Source organism: Lepisosteus oculatus, chromosome 18 (genome assembly GCF_040954835.1).
Source record: "Lepisosteus oculatus isolate fLepOcu1 chromosome 18, fLepOcu1.hap2, whole genome shotgun sequence".
Lineage (NCBI taxonomy): Eukaryota > Metazoa > Chordata > Actinopteri > Semionotiformes > Lepisosteidae > Lepisosteus > Lepisosteus oculatus.
In genome coordinates, this window is record NC_090713.1 from 22,703,221 (window position 1) to 22,718,610 (window position 15,390).

At 62.4% G+C, this 15,390-nt stretch overlaps 2 protein-coding genes across 11 annotated transcripts; one reads left to right on the forward strand and one right to left on the reverse strand.

Moving 5' to 3' along the window:
* Positions 1–305: 305 nt before the first annotated feature.
* gpr137 (G protein-coupled receptor 137) lies at positions 306–6,820 on the reverse strand. 3 transcript variants are annotated; one of them, XM_069180296.1, is made up of 9 exons: positions 5,712–6,820; positions 5,380–5,600; positions 4,666–5,247; positions 4,486–4,535; positions 3,523–3,745; positions 2,685–2,834; positions 1,718–1,846; positions 1,513–1,628; positions 306–1,393 (listed from the first exon to the last, which is right to left on the reverse strand). In XM_069180296.1, exons 3-9 carry the CDS (start codon positions 5,038–5,040, stop codon positions 1,273–1,275), a joined length of 1,164 nt encoding a protein of 387 aa, XP_069036397.1. In that variant the 5' UTR covers positions 5,041–5,247; positions 5,380–5,600; positions 5,712–6,820; the 3' UTR covers positions 306–1,272. The 3 variants fall into 3 exon arrangements, with proteins under 3 accessions (XP_069036397.1, XP_069036396.1, XP_069036395.1); XM_069180295.1 differs by lacking the exon at positions 5,380–5,600; XM_069180294.1 differs by having other exon boundaries at positions 4,666–5,600.
* A 166-nt stretch (positions 6,821–6,986) lies between these two features.
* pld7 (phospholipase D family, member 7) lies at positions 6,987–15,119 on the forward strand. Of its 8 annotated transcripts, none has more exons than XM_069180292.1 (12): positions 6,987–8,844; positions 9,305–9,499; positions 10,114–10,779; positions 10,834–11,061; positions 11,310–11,551; positions 11,887–12,070; positions 12,603–12,717; positions 12,825–12,952; positions 13,032–13,235; positions 13,324–13,629; positions 13,792–13,891; positions 14,144–15,119. In XM_069180292.1, the coding sequence occupies exons 1-12, from the start codon at positions 8,752–8,754 to the stop codon at positions 14,347–14,349; spliced, it is 2,667 nt and encodes an 888-aa protein (XP_069036393.1). In that variant the 5' UTR covers positions 6,987–8,751; the 3' UTR covers positions 14,350–15,119. The 8 variants fall into 8 exon arrangements, with proteins under 8 accessions (XP_069036393.1, XP_069036392.1, XP_015194271.2 ...); XM_069180291.1 differs by having other exon boundaries at positions 6,988–8,844; positions 10,114–10,752; positions 10,807–11,061; XM_015338785.2 differs by having other exon boundaries at positions 6,988–7,213; positions 8,402–8,844; positions 10,114–11,061.
* The last annotated feature ends 271 nt before the right edge of the window (positions 15,120–15,390 follow it).

A 15,390-nucleotide genomic window follows, 5' to 3' on the forward strand; every position in this document is an offset into this window, starting at 1 on the left:
TCTGTGCTGCTCAGTCTTAACGGGGCCCGGCGCCTTGTTCCTGGACACCAGGCACTGCAGTCGAGAGCAGAGCTCTCTTTCTCTCTCTGAGCCCTGTCTCATGAACGCCAGGCACTGCAGTCGAGAGCAGAGCTCTCTCTCCCTGGGCCCTGTCCTGTGAACGCCAGGCGCTGCAGTCGAGGGCAGAGCTCTCTCTCTCACTAGGTCCTGTCCTATGAACACCATGCACTCCGGTCAGGACAAGAACTCCAGCCAACATCAGGAGGTGGATGGGAGGGCGGTCGAGACGCAGGCAGAGGAAGAGCTTGTTACCATTACACAACTTTTATTAATTAGCACTCATTTCTTAACACGTCACTAAAAGCTGAAATATTAATACAATGGAAAGATGGGAGTTGAGTCCCTAATGATCGGTCTGGGATGGAGTCATGGGGCTCCCAGTGGAGGACCCCTCTCTGTAGCCCCTGGTCCTGGGGAGCCCCAGTCTGCCCCCATGTGGCCTCAGGAAAACCCCAAATGGATCCGTGAGGACGGCGGGGGGCTGGGCCAGTGGGGTAGGGGACCCCCGTTGTCCCCGCGCTGGTGAGAGTGTGAGATCTGACACGCGGGGACTCTCCTAGGAAACAAAAGCACAGCAGCTGTGCATCGCTGCGCAGCTCGACGGCGCCCCCTACAGCACGACGTCCTGTCCCACCGATCCCGCCGTGGCTCGGGGCGGTCCGGTTTTAACAGAGCGTAGTTCCTGTGCTCCCCGTCCCAGCGGAGAACAGGAAACAGCCTTCCGCTGGTTAGAGGGGCGCCAGTCAGCGCGGTGCTGTCTGGAGTAAGACCCCCCGTCTTCTGGGTGAGCAGACAGTCCTGCACGGTCCAGACAGCAGCCATTGCTCCGAGTGGGTCAGAGCTGCAGGGCCGAACTCACCTGCTCGGGCTGGACAGGTGACCGGTCCCGCTGTCCCTCAGTCCCTGTTTCTGTCGAGACTTTTGGTTCTGGTAGGAGGAGTGTTGGAGCACAAGGGCACAGTACTGACCAGTCACCAGTAGAAAGTTCGGAGGACAGACGGGCAGGGATTGTCCAAGAATGAAAGACTCTGGCTGCGATGGGTCAGTCCCGAGACGTGGGCGTGCCACAGACTCTGGCTGCGATGGGTCAGTCCCGAGACGTGGGCGTGCCACAGACTCCGGCTGCGATTGGTCCGTTGTTCGTAGTGCAATCTTTCAGACCATCATCGGTCAATTCCTGGTGCCCAGACTGCCAAGTCGGGCCGCGACTGGTCAGTTCTGAGGGGTGGAGTACAAGGAGTGGTGCTGATTGGTCTGCTGAATGTCTCGTGCGAAGAGCAGGGGTGCCGTCTCACCGGATCCGAACCAGGAGGACTCGCTCGACTGGTACCAGCTGGAGAGAGAGAGAGTTATTGTAGGTCATGCCAATAAAGCATCTTGAATTGAGAACTGAATTGATGTACCAGCTGGAGAGAGACATGCCGGCACCGTGCGCGGATTATTTCGGGGTACCTGTTAGGCTGAGCAGTGCCGTGGCCCCAGGGGCCCCCTGGGTCGCTCTCTCCCCCTTGAGGATCATCGAAGAAGTAGGAGCGTGGCCCCCGCGTGCCGATAGCCACACTGCTGCCCTGAGGGGGAGAGGAGGAGAGCGTCAGGCAGGGAGGGGGCGCTCGGGGAGGGGCGCAGCGGAGCAGGAACGAGAGAGCGGGGGACCCACCGTGTCCCGCGGGGGGCGCCTCACTCTGAAGATGGCGATGAGCAGGGCGGTGGGCAGCAGCTCCCAGATGAACAGGATCGCCCCGAACACCAGGTACCCCCAGTCGCCCATCTCGCTGCGCAGGTCTGCCTGGAGACAGGGGGGGTGCACTCTGTGAGACCCCCCACCCCAGTGTACAACTCAAGTACTGTCTTGCAGCCTGGGAAATACACGAGTGCTGCTCCATACACACTGTACTGTCCACCGCTAAGATCAACTCCACTGTGAGGCACTGTTTTCAGATAATAATCCTGGCACTGCTATAGTTCTTTTCTGGACAGATCAATGGGGATCCCCCCCACCACCACCCAGCAGTGTGTACCCCCCACCTAGATGAAGTGCCAGTCTGCTTCCCACACCCCAGCTCTCAGTGATGAAGCCAGTTCAGAGAGGGGGGTTATGAGGAGGCCAGGGGGGAAATGTGGCCAGGACGCCGGGGTAACACCCCTACTGTTCTCGAGCAACACCCTGGGATTTTTAATGACCACAGAGAGTCAGGACCTCAGTTTTACAGTGTAGCGTCCCCGTCACTATAGTAGGGCATTAGGACCCACACAGACGCAGGGTGAGCGCCCCCTACTGGTCTCACTAACACCACTTTCAGCAACAGCCTTAGCATTCCTGGGAGTCTCACACCTGCTGAGCTCCAGTGGGCTGCCAGTGGTGAGCTGCGTGGCGATAGAGCTGCAGGCTAGTGTTTTTCTTTACACTGAGGGGGGTGGGAGGGTGGAACAAGCAGCTCGGCCAGGTGGTTGAAGCCGCGGACAGCCTGGCTCCTCTCCCGAAGTCTCTCAATCAGTTTACCAACGCCCAACCGGGCTGGACGGGCCGATCTGCTCCTCTCCTGCGACTGAGGCGGCAGCAAGGCCGCGTCGCTAACGCTGGGGTGTCGGGGTGACCAGCTCAGGGGGGCAGGGCGGGCGGGTACCTGGTCGGAGATGTTGTACCAGTCGTAGTCGAAGGACTCCACCTTGTGGCTCTGGGACAGCACCAGCACGGCCAGGTTGTAGCAGGCCCGGCTGGAGAAGAGCACGATGACACCCACGCCCAGCACCACCGTGTGACACACCGTCGTGCCCTGCGAGGAGACGGGGGGGTGATTCTTGCGTGTACCCTGACAGGAGGACAGGGGTACTGCGCTGCCAAAGAGCATCCAGTCACCCCTCCATTTTCCAAGTGCTCTACCCCGTAATAATTAATAATAATAATAATTGCTTACACTTATATAGCGCTTTTCTGGACACTCCACTCAAAGCGCTTTACAGGTAATGGGGATCCCCTCCACCACCACCAATGTGCAGCCCCACCTGGATGATGCGACGGCAGCCATAGTGCGCCAGAACGCTCACCACACATCAGCTCTCAGTGGGGAGGAGAGCAGAGTAATGTAGCCAATTCATAGCGGCGGATTGTTAGGAGGCCATGATTGGTAAGGGCCAATTGGAAATTTGGCCAGGACGCCGGGGTTACACCCCTACTCTTTTCGAGAAGCGCCCTGGGATTTTTTTAATGACCACAGAGAGTCAGGACCTCGGTTTTACGTCTCATCCGGAGGACGGGCAGGACACCAGTCTACACACAGACACTCACACCAGGACCAGTTTTCACACCAGAAGCCAAATATCTCCCCAGCATGCCTCTGCACTGTGGGAGGAAACCCACACAAACAAGAGAAGAACATGCAAACTCCACACAGACAGCCCCCCCCCCCCCCAGGTATTGGACCCAGGGCCCCTCTGTACTGGTCTGTACTGGAGAACGGGTACCTGGCCCTGCAGGTAGAGGCTGGTGGAAGGGGCAAGCCGGGTGAGGATGAGGAGGCAGCCGGCCAGGGCGATGGCCTCCAGGATGAAGAGCGAGTCGTTGACCAGAACCCGGACCAGCACCAGCCGCCAGCCCTCGCCGCCCCGCTCCCCCAGGAGGGCGCACGCCACGTTGACGCTCAGGAAGACCGCGCTGGCGCCGCCGTACGCCAGTCGGGCCAGCGCCCTGCGGCACAGAGAGGAGGAGGCAGGCTTAGCATGTGGGCGTGCAGCCGGAGGGGCGTGGGGCTGGGCCTGTGTGCCTGTCTCCCATCTCCGCCTGCCTGCGTCTCTGGCCCTGTGTGTCCCTCTGGCCCTGTGTGTCCCTGTGGGTCCCTGTGGTTCTGTGTGTCCCTGTGGTTCTGTGGTTCTGTGGTTCTGTGTCCCTCTGGCCCTGTGTGTCCCTGTGTCCCTGTGGTTCTGTGTCCCACTGGCCCTGTGTGTCCCTGTGGTTCTGTGCCCCTCTGGCCCTGTGTGTCCCTGTGGTTCTATGGTTCTGTGTCCCTATGGCCCTGTGTATCCCTGTGTCCCTGTGGTTCTGTGTGTCCCTCTGGCCCTGTGTGTCCCTGTGGTTCTGTGTCCCTCTGGCCCTGTGTGTCCCTGTGGTTCTGTGGTTCTGTGTCCCTCTGACCCTGTGTGTCCCTGTGTCCCTGTGGTTCTGTGTCCCACTGGCTCTGTGTGTCCCTGTGGTTCTGTGCCCCTCTGGCCCAGTGTGTCCCTTTGGTTCTGTGGTTCTGTGTCCCACTGGCCCTGTGTGTCCCTGTGGTTCTGTGTCCCTCTGGCCCTGTGTGTCCCTGTGGTTCTGTGGTTCTGTGTCCCTATGGCCCTGTGTATCCCTGTGTCCCTGTGGTTCTGTGTCCCTCTGGCCCTGTGTGTCCCTGTGGTTCTGTGTCCCTCTCTACGCGTCTGTGTGAGAGGAGTACTCACAGGCCTCGACTGGGCTCCGACCGGAACTTCTCTCTCATCTTCAACACCACCTAGAGAGAGAGAGTGAGAGAGTGAGAGAGAGAGAGTGAGAGAGTGAGAGAGAGAGAGTGAGAGAGTGAGAGAGAGAGAGGGAGGCAGCGATCTTCCTCGCCCCGTGAGGCCGGCCGGCCGCCCAGTTACCTGGGAGAAGTAGAGGTTGATGAGGCTGAGGGTGAAGAACTGCAGGCAGACGGGGCAGCAGTACAGCAGCCAGTAGGCCGGGGGGGGCAGCCGGTTGGCGGCCGGCGTGTCGCGGAAGTAGAAGGAGAAGAGGGTGGCGCGCAGGCCGGCCCACAGCAGGCACAGGAACAGGAAGGCGCTCTGGTAGCTCCAGCGCTTGTGGCCCGACACCAGCAGCAGCCACAGCTGGGCGTAGGCCAGCAGGAAGAGGGCGCCGTAGAGGGCCGCGTACGCCGCCGTCAGCCCCAGCTGCACCGAGGGCGGCACGGCGGGCCGCAGGGGCCAGGGCGTGGGGTCCGGCCGGGAGGCGTTCTCCGGGGCGGCCCGGGGGTCCATGACGGCGGCGGCGCGGGTCCGAACCCGGCTCTCCGTCCCGCTCGGCTGGCGCCGGGGGCCTCGCTCCCTCCCTCTCCCTTATTAGAGGCGGCTTTCTGGTCCGACCGGCTCAGATGCTGTTGTTGTTGTTGTTCGCCAGCATTCCTGCTTCTCAGCACAGGCAGCCAGATCCATAATAGGGGCGGCAGCCAGGGGGGGGGTTCTGATCTGGAGGTACAGAAAGAGGGAATGAGAGACACCTGGACAGAGGGAGGGTTCCCCCCCAGCCCGGCTCAGCCCGGCCCAGCCCGGCGTCTCTGACAGCTTCTTCCGTGCGCCGGTCTCGGTCCGGCTCCGCACCGTGCTCCTCAAATCCTGGAGGCACTCAGGGGCCGGGCGGCTCGGCGAGCAGACCCCGGGTCCGGTCCGGCTGCTGTCCGTCACATCTCCCTGTAAGCGAGGCGGCGGGGCGGCCGGTCCGGCCGGTCCGGTCGGCACCGAGACCCTGCTGAGGTCTCGGCGGGGTCCAGAGCCGCCTTCAGCCCTGTCCAGCGACAACAACACCCGTCTCCACCTCCTCTCTGGGCACACACAGAGGAAGAAGACCACGGGCGCTCTTTGTTTTGTGTTTCTGCTCAGTTGGACCGAGTTACAAGGAAACAGCACAAGTACACAACCCGGCTCTCACCCACCGGCAGCGAGACACACGCCTCCTCGGACTTCGACTCTCAAGCTCCCCGGTGTCGCCGACGTATCTCCCCTTGAACCAGCAGAGGCGGGGAGCGGGGGACCTTCCGTGCCTCGTCTTCACCGTTTCGAAACCGACGCCTCTGTCGCCCCGCCGGCACCCGAATCAGGACGACTTACCTGCCTTGACGGACCCGCACAGCGCCAGTCGGCTCCTTCCTGCGCAAGCCGGCCTGCGCTGTTTGCGTAGTGCCGGAACGGCTGAGGACTCGCTTGCTGCGCACGGGGCGGAGTGGCGTTTCGAGAATGGCTCCGCCCCGGGGGCGTCTTTGACAGGTCGCGCAGTAGGGCGCAGGCGCAGAGGCAGGCACGTTCCGCCGGTAAACAAGTGGGGAAAGTGGGAGGGGCCGAGGTGTCCATCAAGGCGGGGACAGCCAATCGGGAGCGAGAAGGGGAGGGAGCCTCTCGGTCACGTCCCTTGCGGATATTAATAATCCCCGCGTTAGTACTTTTGCTGAAAAATAACATGAATGCAATTGCTTTTATGTACACAATTTAGATTAATTGTGTTCCGATGTTTAAATACCTCGGGCAGAGTGTTGTCCTGTACTTTTTGTTCTTTTACCTTTCTCCTTTTTGTGTGATTTGATGTTCAGTAAAAGTGAGGGGGAAATAGTATTTTAATAGTCTCAGTGTTACTAGCGGCAGTAATATGTATTTATTTTTAAAATACAACACAGTGGATTGTTGGATTCCTGACGAATGCTCTGCCTTGTCTTCAGTCCTGCTGTAGACCCAGAGCAGACCTGCAGTTGAGGATAACGGGCGATAGTTGACACTTTCATTCCTTAATTGAGTCTCAGATTGTCTAATTAGCAGGTGACGCACACAGCATGAACACAGGAGCACGAAAGGGGCGCCATGCCCTGGAAGGGACAGTTTGTGCTTGTTAGAGACGTCTTACAGGCGTTCACAATAAAGGAATCCATGCACGTTAAGCTTTGGAAGGCGCTGGTTGTTGTTTTTTTAAATCTACAAGAGTGACGAACTCAAGAGCTGTGCCCCTGCGCCCCTCGTTTCATTACACGTTTTAGGTGACCGATAGAGAACACGGTGCTGCAGGGTCCTCCGGCCCCTTCCCAACATGGCGGCCGCACGGCGGCGACGACGACGAGCGTCACGGGGTTCTAGAAGCCCTGCGGCGCGCGCGGCCCCCCCCCCCCCCCCGCCTTCAAATTTCAAATTCAAACCGACGCGCTCTCGCGCCGCGCAGGAGACGGAGGCCGGTAGGAGAGGAGGAGGAGGAGGAGGGAACAGCGCCCACCCGCGGCGGGAGGACCGTCGGTGACGCGACGCGACGCGACACGACACGACAGGAGACGCCGCGATTCCGCCTCAAAACATCACACCAGCCCGTCGTCCGGGAGCCTTAACGGCTTGATTCGTCGACATTATATCGTCACCATCCCTGGGGAGCTCAGTCAGCGGTGGCTGACAGCTCGGAATCGTAAGGGTGTCGAGTTGTAGAGGAGAGATGTGCAGGGTGTTCGCCAGTCGATGCGAGAGCCGATGAGGGCTGTACGGATCAATGTTAGACTGCTGACCGGACGCTGTATGACCGAGGGCGCTCCTCAGTCCTCAGGCTGTTTAATGTAAACGGCGCTGTTCTTGTTGTTTTGTCTTGACCAGGGTGTGGGCTCTTTCCCCAGCTCGGGAGGGCGGTCTGGTTGCACAGAGGCTGGTTTCTGCTTCTCCTCTCGTGTAACACCTTCCTTGCCCTTCCCTAGCTCTTCTCCACTCGTCCTGGGGGTCCCCTGCACCCCCAGCAGTGTGTACCCCCACCTGGGTGAGGCGCCAGTCCGCTCCCCACACCCCAGCTCTCAGTGGGGAGGAGAGCAGAGTGATGGAGCCAGTTCAGAGAGGGGGGTTATTAGGAGGCCATGAGGGGTAAAGGCCAGGGGGGAATATGGCCAGGACACTGGGGTAACACCCCTACTGTTCTTGAGAGACACCCTGGGATTTTAATTTGAATTGTTCCTACAGGCCGGTGCTTTTTAGCAGGATCACTGGTGTCTGATGGAAGCAGCCGCAGGAACCCAGGGGACCCGATCAGTCTGTCGAACCCGCTCACAAAGGGGCATCTTCCCCCTCTGCAGGTCCGGCGGGTTCTGGGTCAGGCAGCAGACCTGACAGAGGGCGGTCCTGGTACTGGCAGACTGGTACAGGGGTGATACCTGGTACAGATCCGGGTCGGGCAGCAGACCTGAGTGAGGGCGGTTCTGGTACTGGTACAGGGGTGATACCTGGTACAGATCCAGGTCGGGCAGCAGACCTGACTGAGGGCGGTTCTGGTACTGGTACAGGGGTGATACCTGGTACAGATCCGGGTCGGGCAGCAGACCTGAGTGAGGGCGGTTCTGGTACTCACACTCACTCAGGTACTGGTACAGGTTGATACTGGGTTGGGCAGGAGACTTGACAGAGGGTGGTTCTGGTACTGGTACAGGGAGGTCCCGGTACAGATCCCCCTGGGCCTGTAGGAGCTGGAAGCCGATCTGCCCCACTCCCTAACTGCAGGCTCCCCTGGAGTGTAAAACAGGAGCCACTGTTCCTCGGGGGGCTCGGGTTTGGGTGGGAACTATATGAATATATAGGAAGAGGCGCTATATGAATGAAAGATGCTCATTTTCTCCAGCTCCCGCGGCATGGGTCCTGGGGGGGTGTAGGACGGGTCCGTGTCCGCCAGGGGGCGCGGTGCGGCGCGCCGGCCCCTCTCTGCCCCCCTCCCCGCTCCCTCTCTCTCTCTCTCGGCCGCCAATTACCAGCCGGCGCAGGAAACCGCGGTCCGCTTCAACTCCAGCCGCTGCGGGGCAGTTCGTCTTCGTGCGTTTGGCGTCACGGCCGTGGAAAAAGATATATTCGGCGAGCGAGAAGCCGGGCTGTAGTCGAGGGCGAGAGGACAGACGTCTTGGAAACGCAGCGACAGCCGCCGCCTGCTTCCGTTTGAGGCCCCCGGCGCCCGGGCTGCCGCTGGCCCGGTGAGCGATGGGCCGGCGGAGGTCGGCTCGGCTGGCCCGGGCGGAGACGCCGCTGCGGCGCTCGGCGAGACTGCGGGACACCCTGGGCGGGCCGGTGGAGGTGCGGGTCTCTCCGTCTCGTCGGTTCGCTGCGCACCGCGGGGCCGGGGACGAGCTGTCAGCTGCCGGCCGAGCAGACGTCTCCGCCGCCGCAGCGCCAGTGTCGTGAGCGCTGGGGCTTGAACTGGGCCCCATGGGGGTCCCAGCCCAGCTCGGGCCAGCCGTGAGCTGTGGCGCTGCAGAGAGATGATCACAGTCGAGCTGGTCTTGAGCTGGTTCTTCTGTCAGGGTCGTCAGGAGTGAGCACTGGGGCGGCTGGAGGACCGTGCAGTCCCGCAGCAGTGCGGAAGGACAGACCAGGGCTTCGCTGGTCCGCACAGACCTACAGGCGCGTGTGGGGCAACGGGCACAGTGGCTACTTCAGGGAGGGGAGGTGCTGCTGTACGCGAAGGGCGGTGGGTGCGTGGCACAAGCCGTGCCGTCGAGACGCACTCTGACCCCCGGTGTCCACTGTCCTGCAGGAGGTGGTGGACATGTCTGCAGAGCAGTCGGAGGGGGAGGACGCCCAGGACCTGCAGCCACGCCCTGGCATCCGGGCCCACCACTCTGCTTCTGGGGACCCAGCGCCAGTAGAACCAGAACCAGAGTCTGAACTGGAGGAGCCTGAGGCCAGAGGCAGGGGCCGCCCTCGCCAGCACCCCCAGCTGGACTCCATGGTAGGTCCTCTGTTGTAGAGCTCCTCTCTGGACCGCACGGGCTCTGACCCGGTCTGGAGCTACAGCGCCGCGGAGCCCAGCTCCTCTCTGGACCGGACGGGCTCTGACCCGGTCTGGAGCTACAGTGCTGCGGAGCCCAGCTCCTCTCTGGACCGGACGGGCTCTGACCCGGTCTGGAGAGGGCAGTGGGGGCTCTCCTGGGGATCAGCAGGTGCCGGGCTGCTCCAGGCGATGGCTGAGGGGTGTTTTATGCACTGAGCTGCTCAAACAGGGTGTGTTTTTCAGCCCGGCTGCGAGGGCGCTGAGCTCCGGGGGCACACCCTGGGCCAGGGGTCTGCCCTGGGGGCAGGCTGGGTTGGTTGACGTTGCTTTGCGTTGGGTGCAGGGCGTGTCCCTGGCGCCCTCCTGCCACACAGAGGCTCTTGTGTTCCTCTGCTAACCACATAACTGGGTGTGATGGGGGGCATCATGTGCCTGTTGACACACCAACACACTGCAGGAAGAGCCTCCAGACGCTCTCCCGTCAGCTGCGCAGTCTGAGCTCGGGGCGTCGCTCTGAGCCGCTGGGATTCTCGTTAACGGGTGTTGCTTTCTCTCTGCTCCCTTGCGGTCAGTGCCCCTCGGTCATCCTGCGCAGACTGGACCTGGAGGACCGGGAGGGAGAGGAGACGGAGCCCCCCCGGGCCGCGGCGCCGAAGGCCCCCACCTCCAGGATCCCCACCTTCCAGAGCTCCGGCGCCCGTCTGCTGCGGCCCGTGGACCGCCCCCCCCCGGGCAAGCCCCCCCCCTCCCAGCTCCCCGTCAGGCCCTGGGAGCGCGCGGCCAAGCCGCACCTCGAGATGGGCTGGTCGGACACCGCGCTGAGCCCCCGCCCGGCGCTCAGGGCCGAGACCGGGACCCCCAGGCCCGAGGCGGCGCAGGAGGCTGGCGCAGGGGCTCTCGCCCCCGAGACCAGGGGAGGGCAGCTGGAGAGAGGCACACCTGCCCCCAGGGCCGAGGCCACGAGCAGGGAGGCCTCCAAAACACAGCCTCGGAGAGGCCCCCCCGTCCCCTCGGAGGCAGAGCCCAGAGAAGACACGCCGCCTGCCTCCGAGGAAGGAGGAGAGGAGGCTGAGGCCGAGCGAGAGGAGGTGGGCTCCGAGGCCGAGCGAGAGGAGGTGGGCTCCGAGGCCGAGCGAGAGGAGGCAGGCTCCGAGGCTGAGGAAGAGGAGGTGGGCTCCGAGGCCGAGGAAAAGGAGGCTGGGGAAGAGGAGGTGGACTCCGAGGCCGAGGAAGAGGAGGTGGGCTCCGAGGCCGAGGAAGAGGAGGTGGACTCCGAGGCCGAGGAAAAGGAGGTGGACTCTGAGGCCGGGGAAGAGGAGGCTGAGCAAGAGGAGGCTGCCCCCGAGGCTGAGGCTGAGGGAGAGGAGGTGGGCTCCGAGGCTGAGGCTGAGCGAGAGGCGGTGGTCTTTGAGGTGGGAGCCCGGAGCGAGAAACCCGCCCTCAATCCCAGAGGCAGACGAGCGGCCGGAGGGAGGGAGGCGAGGCAGGAGGGAGCGGGCCGGCCCGGGCCCCGAGGCAGGGTGAGTGCTCCTGTGGGTGTTCTGATTCCTCGGCCACTCGGGGACCGCCGAGCTGTGTGCTTGACCTCCCTCAGGCCAGGGCGGGGCTGGGGTTGCTTTCCCCTTTGAGCAATCTTTGAAGCTGTCCAAATGGGCAACTAGATCCTTTACCTGGAATAGCTGTAGCTCTGCTGAAGGCCGCGGGCTCTCGGCTGGGCGGGAGAGGACCAGCCCAGCTGCTGACCGGCCTGCTCTCTCCCTCCCTGCAGCAGACTGGTTCTCAGCAGGGGCTGACCGGCCTGCTCTCTCCCTCCCTGCAGCTGCGGCGCTACTGCTCCACCCTGCTCTGCCTCCTCCCCCCCCTGCTGCTCCTGCTGGGGGGGGGCGGCCTGTTCCTGTGGCCCTCTGGGAGGCCGGGGCTGGCCGGCGCCCTGCTGGCGCCGCTGGACCTGGACTGGCTGTGGGCCGGGGACCTGTGGGCACGGCAGGAGGCCTGCGGCTCCGACTGCAGGTAGGGACGCGCGGGCGCTGCCTCCACATCCCAGGGATCCTGCTTGCTCCCCACCCCCACCACTCTCTGTGTGAAGACGTGCCTGTGGCCCTTGTTTCTCTGCGGATCCAGACCTGGGTGCTGTCAGAGAATTGGGTGACTCTTGCTGCGTGTGTGGAAAGTCTGTGCTACTGTGCTAATGACCTGATATGGCATTTATCTGGAAGGCCACAGAGTCCCAGTCGCCGTTGTACGCAGTATAATTGTAAATCCGTTAAAAATATCGAAGATCGTGCTGCCGCTGATACTGAAATCAGCAGATTGGAACGTGTCAGTCTCTGTCCCTCCTGGTGCAGCCTGTCCCTGCTGGAGAGCCTCCCTGAGGGGCTGGAGTACCCCCCTGGCTCCCCCCGCCTGACCCCCATCTCCCAGGCCTGGAGAGACCTGCTGCACAGAGCCAACCACAGCGTCAGCATCGCAGCCTTCTACCTCACACTGAGGGACACCGACCTGGAGGCCTCCGAGCCCAGCGCACTGGAGGTGAGTCAGGGAGAGGGCTTGGAGCACTGGAGGGGAGAAGGGAGAGGGCTCGGAGCACTGGAGGGCAGGCAGGGAGAGGGCTCGGAGCACTGGAGGGGAGTCAGGGAGAGGGCTCGGAGCACTGGAGGGCAGGCAGGGAGAGGGCTCGGAGCACTGGAGGTGAGTCAGGGAGAGGGCTCGGAGCACTGGAGGGGAGTCAGGGAGAGGGCTCGGAGCACTGGAGGGGAGTCAGGGAGAGGGCTCGGAGCACTGGAGGTGAGTCAGGGAGAGGGCTCGGAGCGCTGGAGGGCAGGCAGGGAGAGGGCTCGGAGCACTGGAGGTGAGTCAGGGAGAGGGCTCGGAGCGCTGGAGGGCAGGCAGGGAGAGGGCTCGGAGCACTGGAGGTGAGTCAGGGAGAGGGCTCGGAGCGCTGGAGGGCAGGCAGGGAGAGGGCTCGGACGCTCGGAGCACTGGAGAGAAAGAAAGACTTTCAGCTGCACTAGTCATGTGGGCAGAAGGTTAATGAGCTGTCCCTTGTGTGTGTGCGGCGCAGGGGAAGCGTGTGTTCGAGGCTCTGAGGGGCCTGCCAGCTCGAGGGGTGGGCCTCAGGATCGCCGTCAACAGCCCCCAGACGTACCCCAGGGACACGGACGACCTTGCGCTCGCAGGTAGGAGGCCGCACCCCGCACCCCACCCCCAAGCCTGCTCACAGCCCCTGGGGGAAGGCTGCGCGAGTCTGATCCCTGTCCCTCCCTCTCCCTCTCTGTGTGCGCAGGCGCGGAGGTGCGCCCGGTCTACCTGCAGAACCTGACCGGGGGGATCCTGCACACCAAGCTCTGGGAGGTGGACGGCCAGCACGCCTACCTGGGCAGTGCCAACATGGACTGGCGCTCCCTCACACAGGTGCCTCCCTTCCGGCTCATGGCCTGCCCGCCCCCCTGCAGGAGACCGGCTCTGTAACTGGCCGTCTGCTCTCCCGCAGGTGAAGGAGCTGGCCGTCTCGGTGACGAACTGCAGCTGCCTGGCCAGAGACGTGTCCCGGCTGTTCCAGGCGTACTGGCTCCTGGGCTCTCCAGCAGGGGGCGCAGTGCCCGCGCGCTGGCCCCGCCGCCTCAGCGCTCTGTCCAGCGCACAGCGCCCCCTGCAGCTGCAGCTGAACGGGCTCCCGGCGCAGGTCTACCTGTCGGTGAGGGCCGGCCGTCGGACAGCGCTCGTGCGTGACTGAATTTGTGTGCATGCTGCTCCTGACTCTCTGCCCGCCCACTCCCCCGCAGAGCGCTCCCCCGCCGCTGTCCGCGGACGGCCGCACGGACGACCTCTCGGCCATCCTGGGCGTGATCTCGGACGCCCGCCGCTTCGTCTACGTCTCGGTCATGGACTTCCTGCCGGCCTCCCAGTACACTGAGCCGGCCCAGTTCTGGCCGCCCATCGACTCAGCGCTGCGGGCGGCGGCGTGCGCGCGTGGCGTGGAGGTGCGGCTGCTGGTCAGCTGCTGGCCGCACTCCGACCAGCCCATGTTCGTCTTCCTGGAGTCGCTCGGCGTGCCGAACCACCCGCCCCTGAGCTGCCGGCTGCACGTGGTCAGTCCTCTCTCTCTCTCTCTCTCTCTCTCTCTCTCTCTCTCTCTCTCTCTCTCTCTCTCTCTCTCTCTCTCTCTCTCTCTCTCTCTCCCGCTGTCCGAGCGGTCTTCCCCCTCCCCGGCCGGGGCCTCACCGTGCTCGTCCTGTCCTCTGTCTCTGTAGAAAGTGTTCGAGGTGCCCTCCACCGAGGAGCAGAAGATGATCCCCTACGCCAGGGTGAACCACGCTAAGTACATGGTGACGGACAGAGTCGCGTACATAGGTAAGCAGTGCCTTGCCTCGCTGAGCCCCGCCCCACCCTGAGGCTGACTGGCCTATCACAGCCCTGCCCTGAGCCAAGCCTCACTTAACCCCTCCCCCCCGTAGGCTGGCCCTATCACAGCCCTGCCCTTTCTTAGCCTTGCCCCCCCCTCCCCCCCCTGCAGGCCAGCCTCTCAACTTTTCATTTCGTCACGCTCAGCCTTGTACCACACTGACGGTGCCCCGTTCTCTCCCCCCTACCCCCCTCGCGTAGGGACATCCAACTGGTCGGAGAATTACTTCACCCACACGGCGGGCGTGGGGCTGGTGGTGAACCAGACGGGGGCTCCAGCCGGGGCAGGCAAGCGCAGCGTCCAGAGTGACCTGCAGGCCGTGTTCGAGAGGGACTGGGACTCCGGCTTCGCTCAGCCCCTCTCCTCGGAGCCCGCCCACCTCTGCGGAGCACGGGAAAGCGCATAGCCCCGCCCAGCTGGGGGGCAGGGGGGGCACCGTCGCTCGTCTGCTTGCAGCAGCTTCCTGCGCTGCCAAAGCCACACAGCCAAAGCCTGAAGTTGAAACGGAGGAGAGACGCTGGAGTCCTTGTCAGCGAGAGTGGACACCAGGGGGCGCGCTTGATAGCCGTGTGTGTGGAGCTTCTGTCAGAGGGAGTCTGGGACACACACTCTTTGGGCCACGAGGTCCTAAGGATGGATAGTCAGTGTGTGTGTCCCAGGCTCCCTCTGACTGGACCAGTCCTCCCTCGCAGACGAGGCCCTGGACTGGCTCGGGTCGGGTCGGGTCGGGTCGGGCTGCGCTGTTCTCTCTCCACCTTGAGGGAGGTGGGCATGGGGGAGGGTTTCAGTAATAAAAGAAATTGCCTGGGTGGGGGGGTTGATTTTGATCTAATCTGTTCTGAAATGCTGAGTGAGCTGCAGCTGTAGATGTTCGTACCGCAGCGTGTTTGAAGTGAGAGCTTTGTTCGATGTTGATTTTTATTTTTTTAGGAATGGGTTTAGGATTATTTTACGGTGTGAATGCTTCTGCCTGGGTAGTGGATCAAAGCCATAATGAAGCCTCTACAAGAATATAGCAGCGTCCTCGCTGATCTTATTTTGCCTTGCATCCTTCTTAAATTATTTTTATATTTTCTGTTGCCAAATGATATGTGTATATGATGGTTCTTGTATGCACACACCTATCAAAGCCATGTAAAGCCTTTTTTAAATAAAGTTGCCTTCAGTACTCGGAAAGACGGTGTGGCTGTGGAGAGTGAACAGGAACGGTGGAGGCTGGGGTGGCCCTGGGGTCGGTGACGGAACCCACCCTCTCACTGCCTGACCTGAGAGCCAGGCCTGTGGACAGAGGGCTCAGGTCAGCCTCAGACGCCTACAGTTCTACCCATCTGACGCGTTAATTATACTTGCTCACATGAGCCTTGATAATGCTCTACGTTTTACGGCTTTAGTCGTTTGTGGGTAATACATAAACTGAAGAAATAAGGCATAACATATTTCCCTAGAT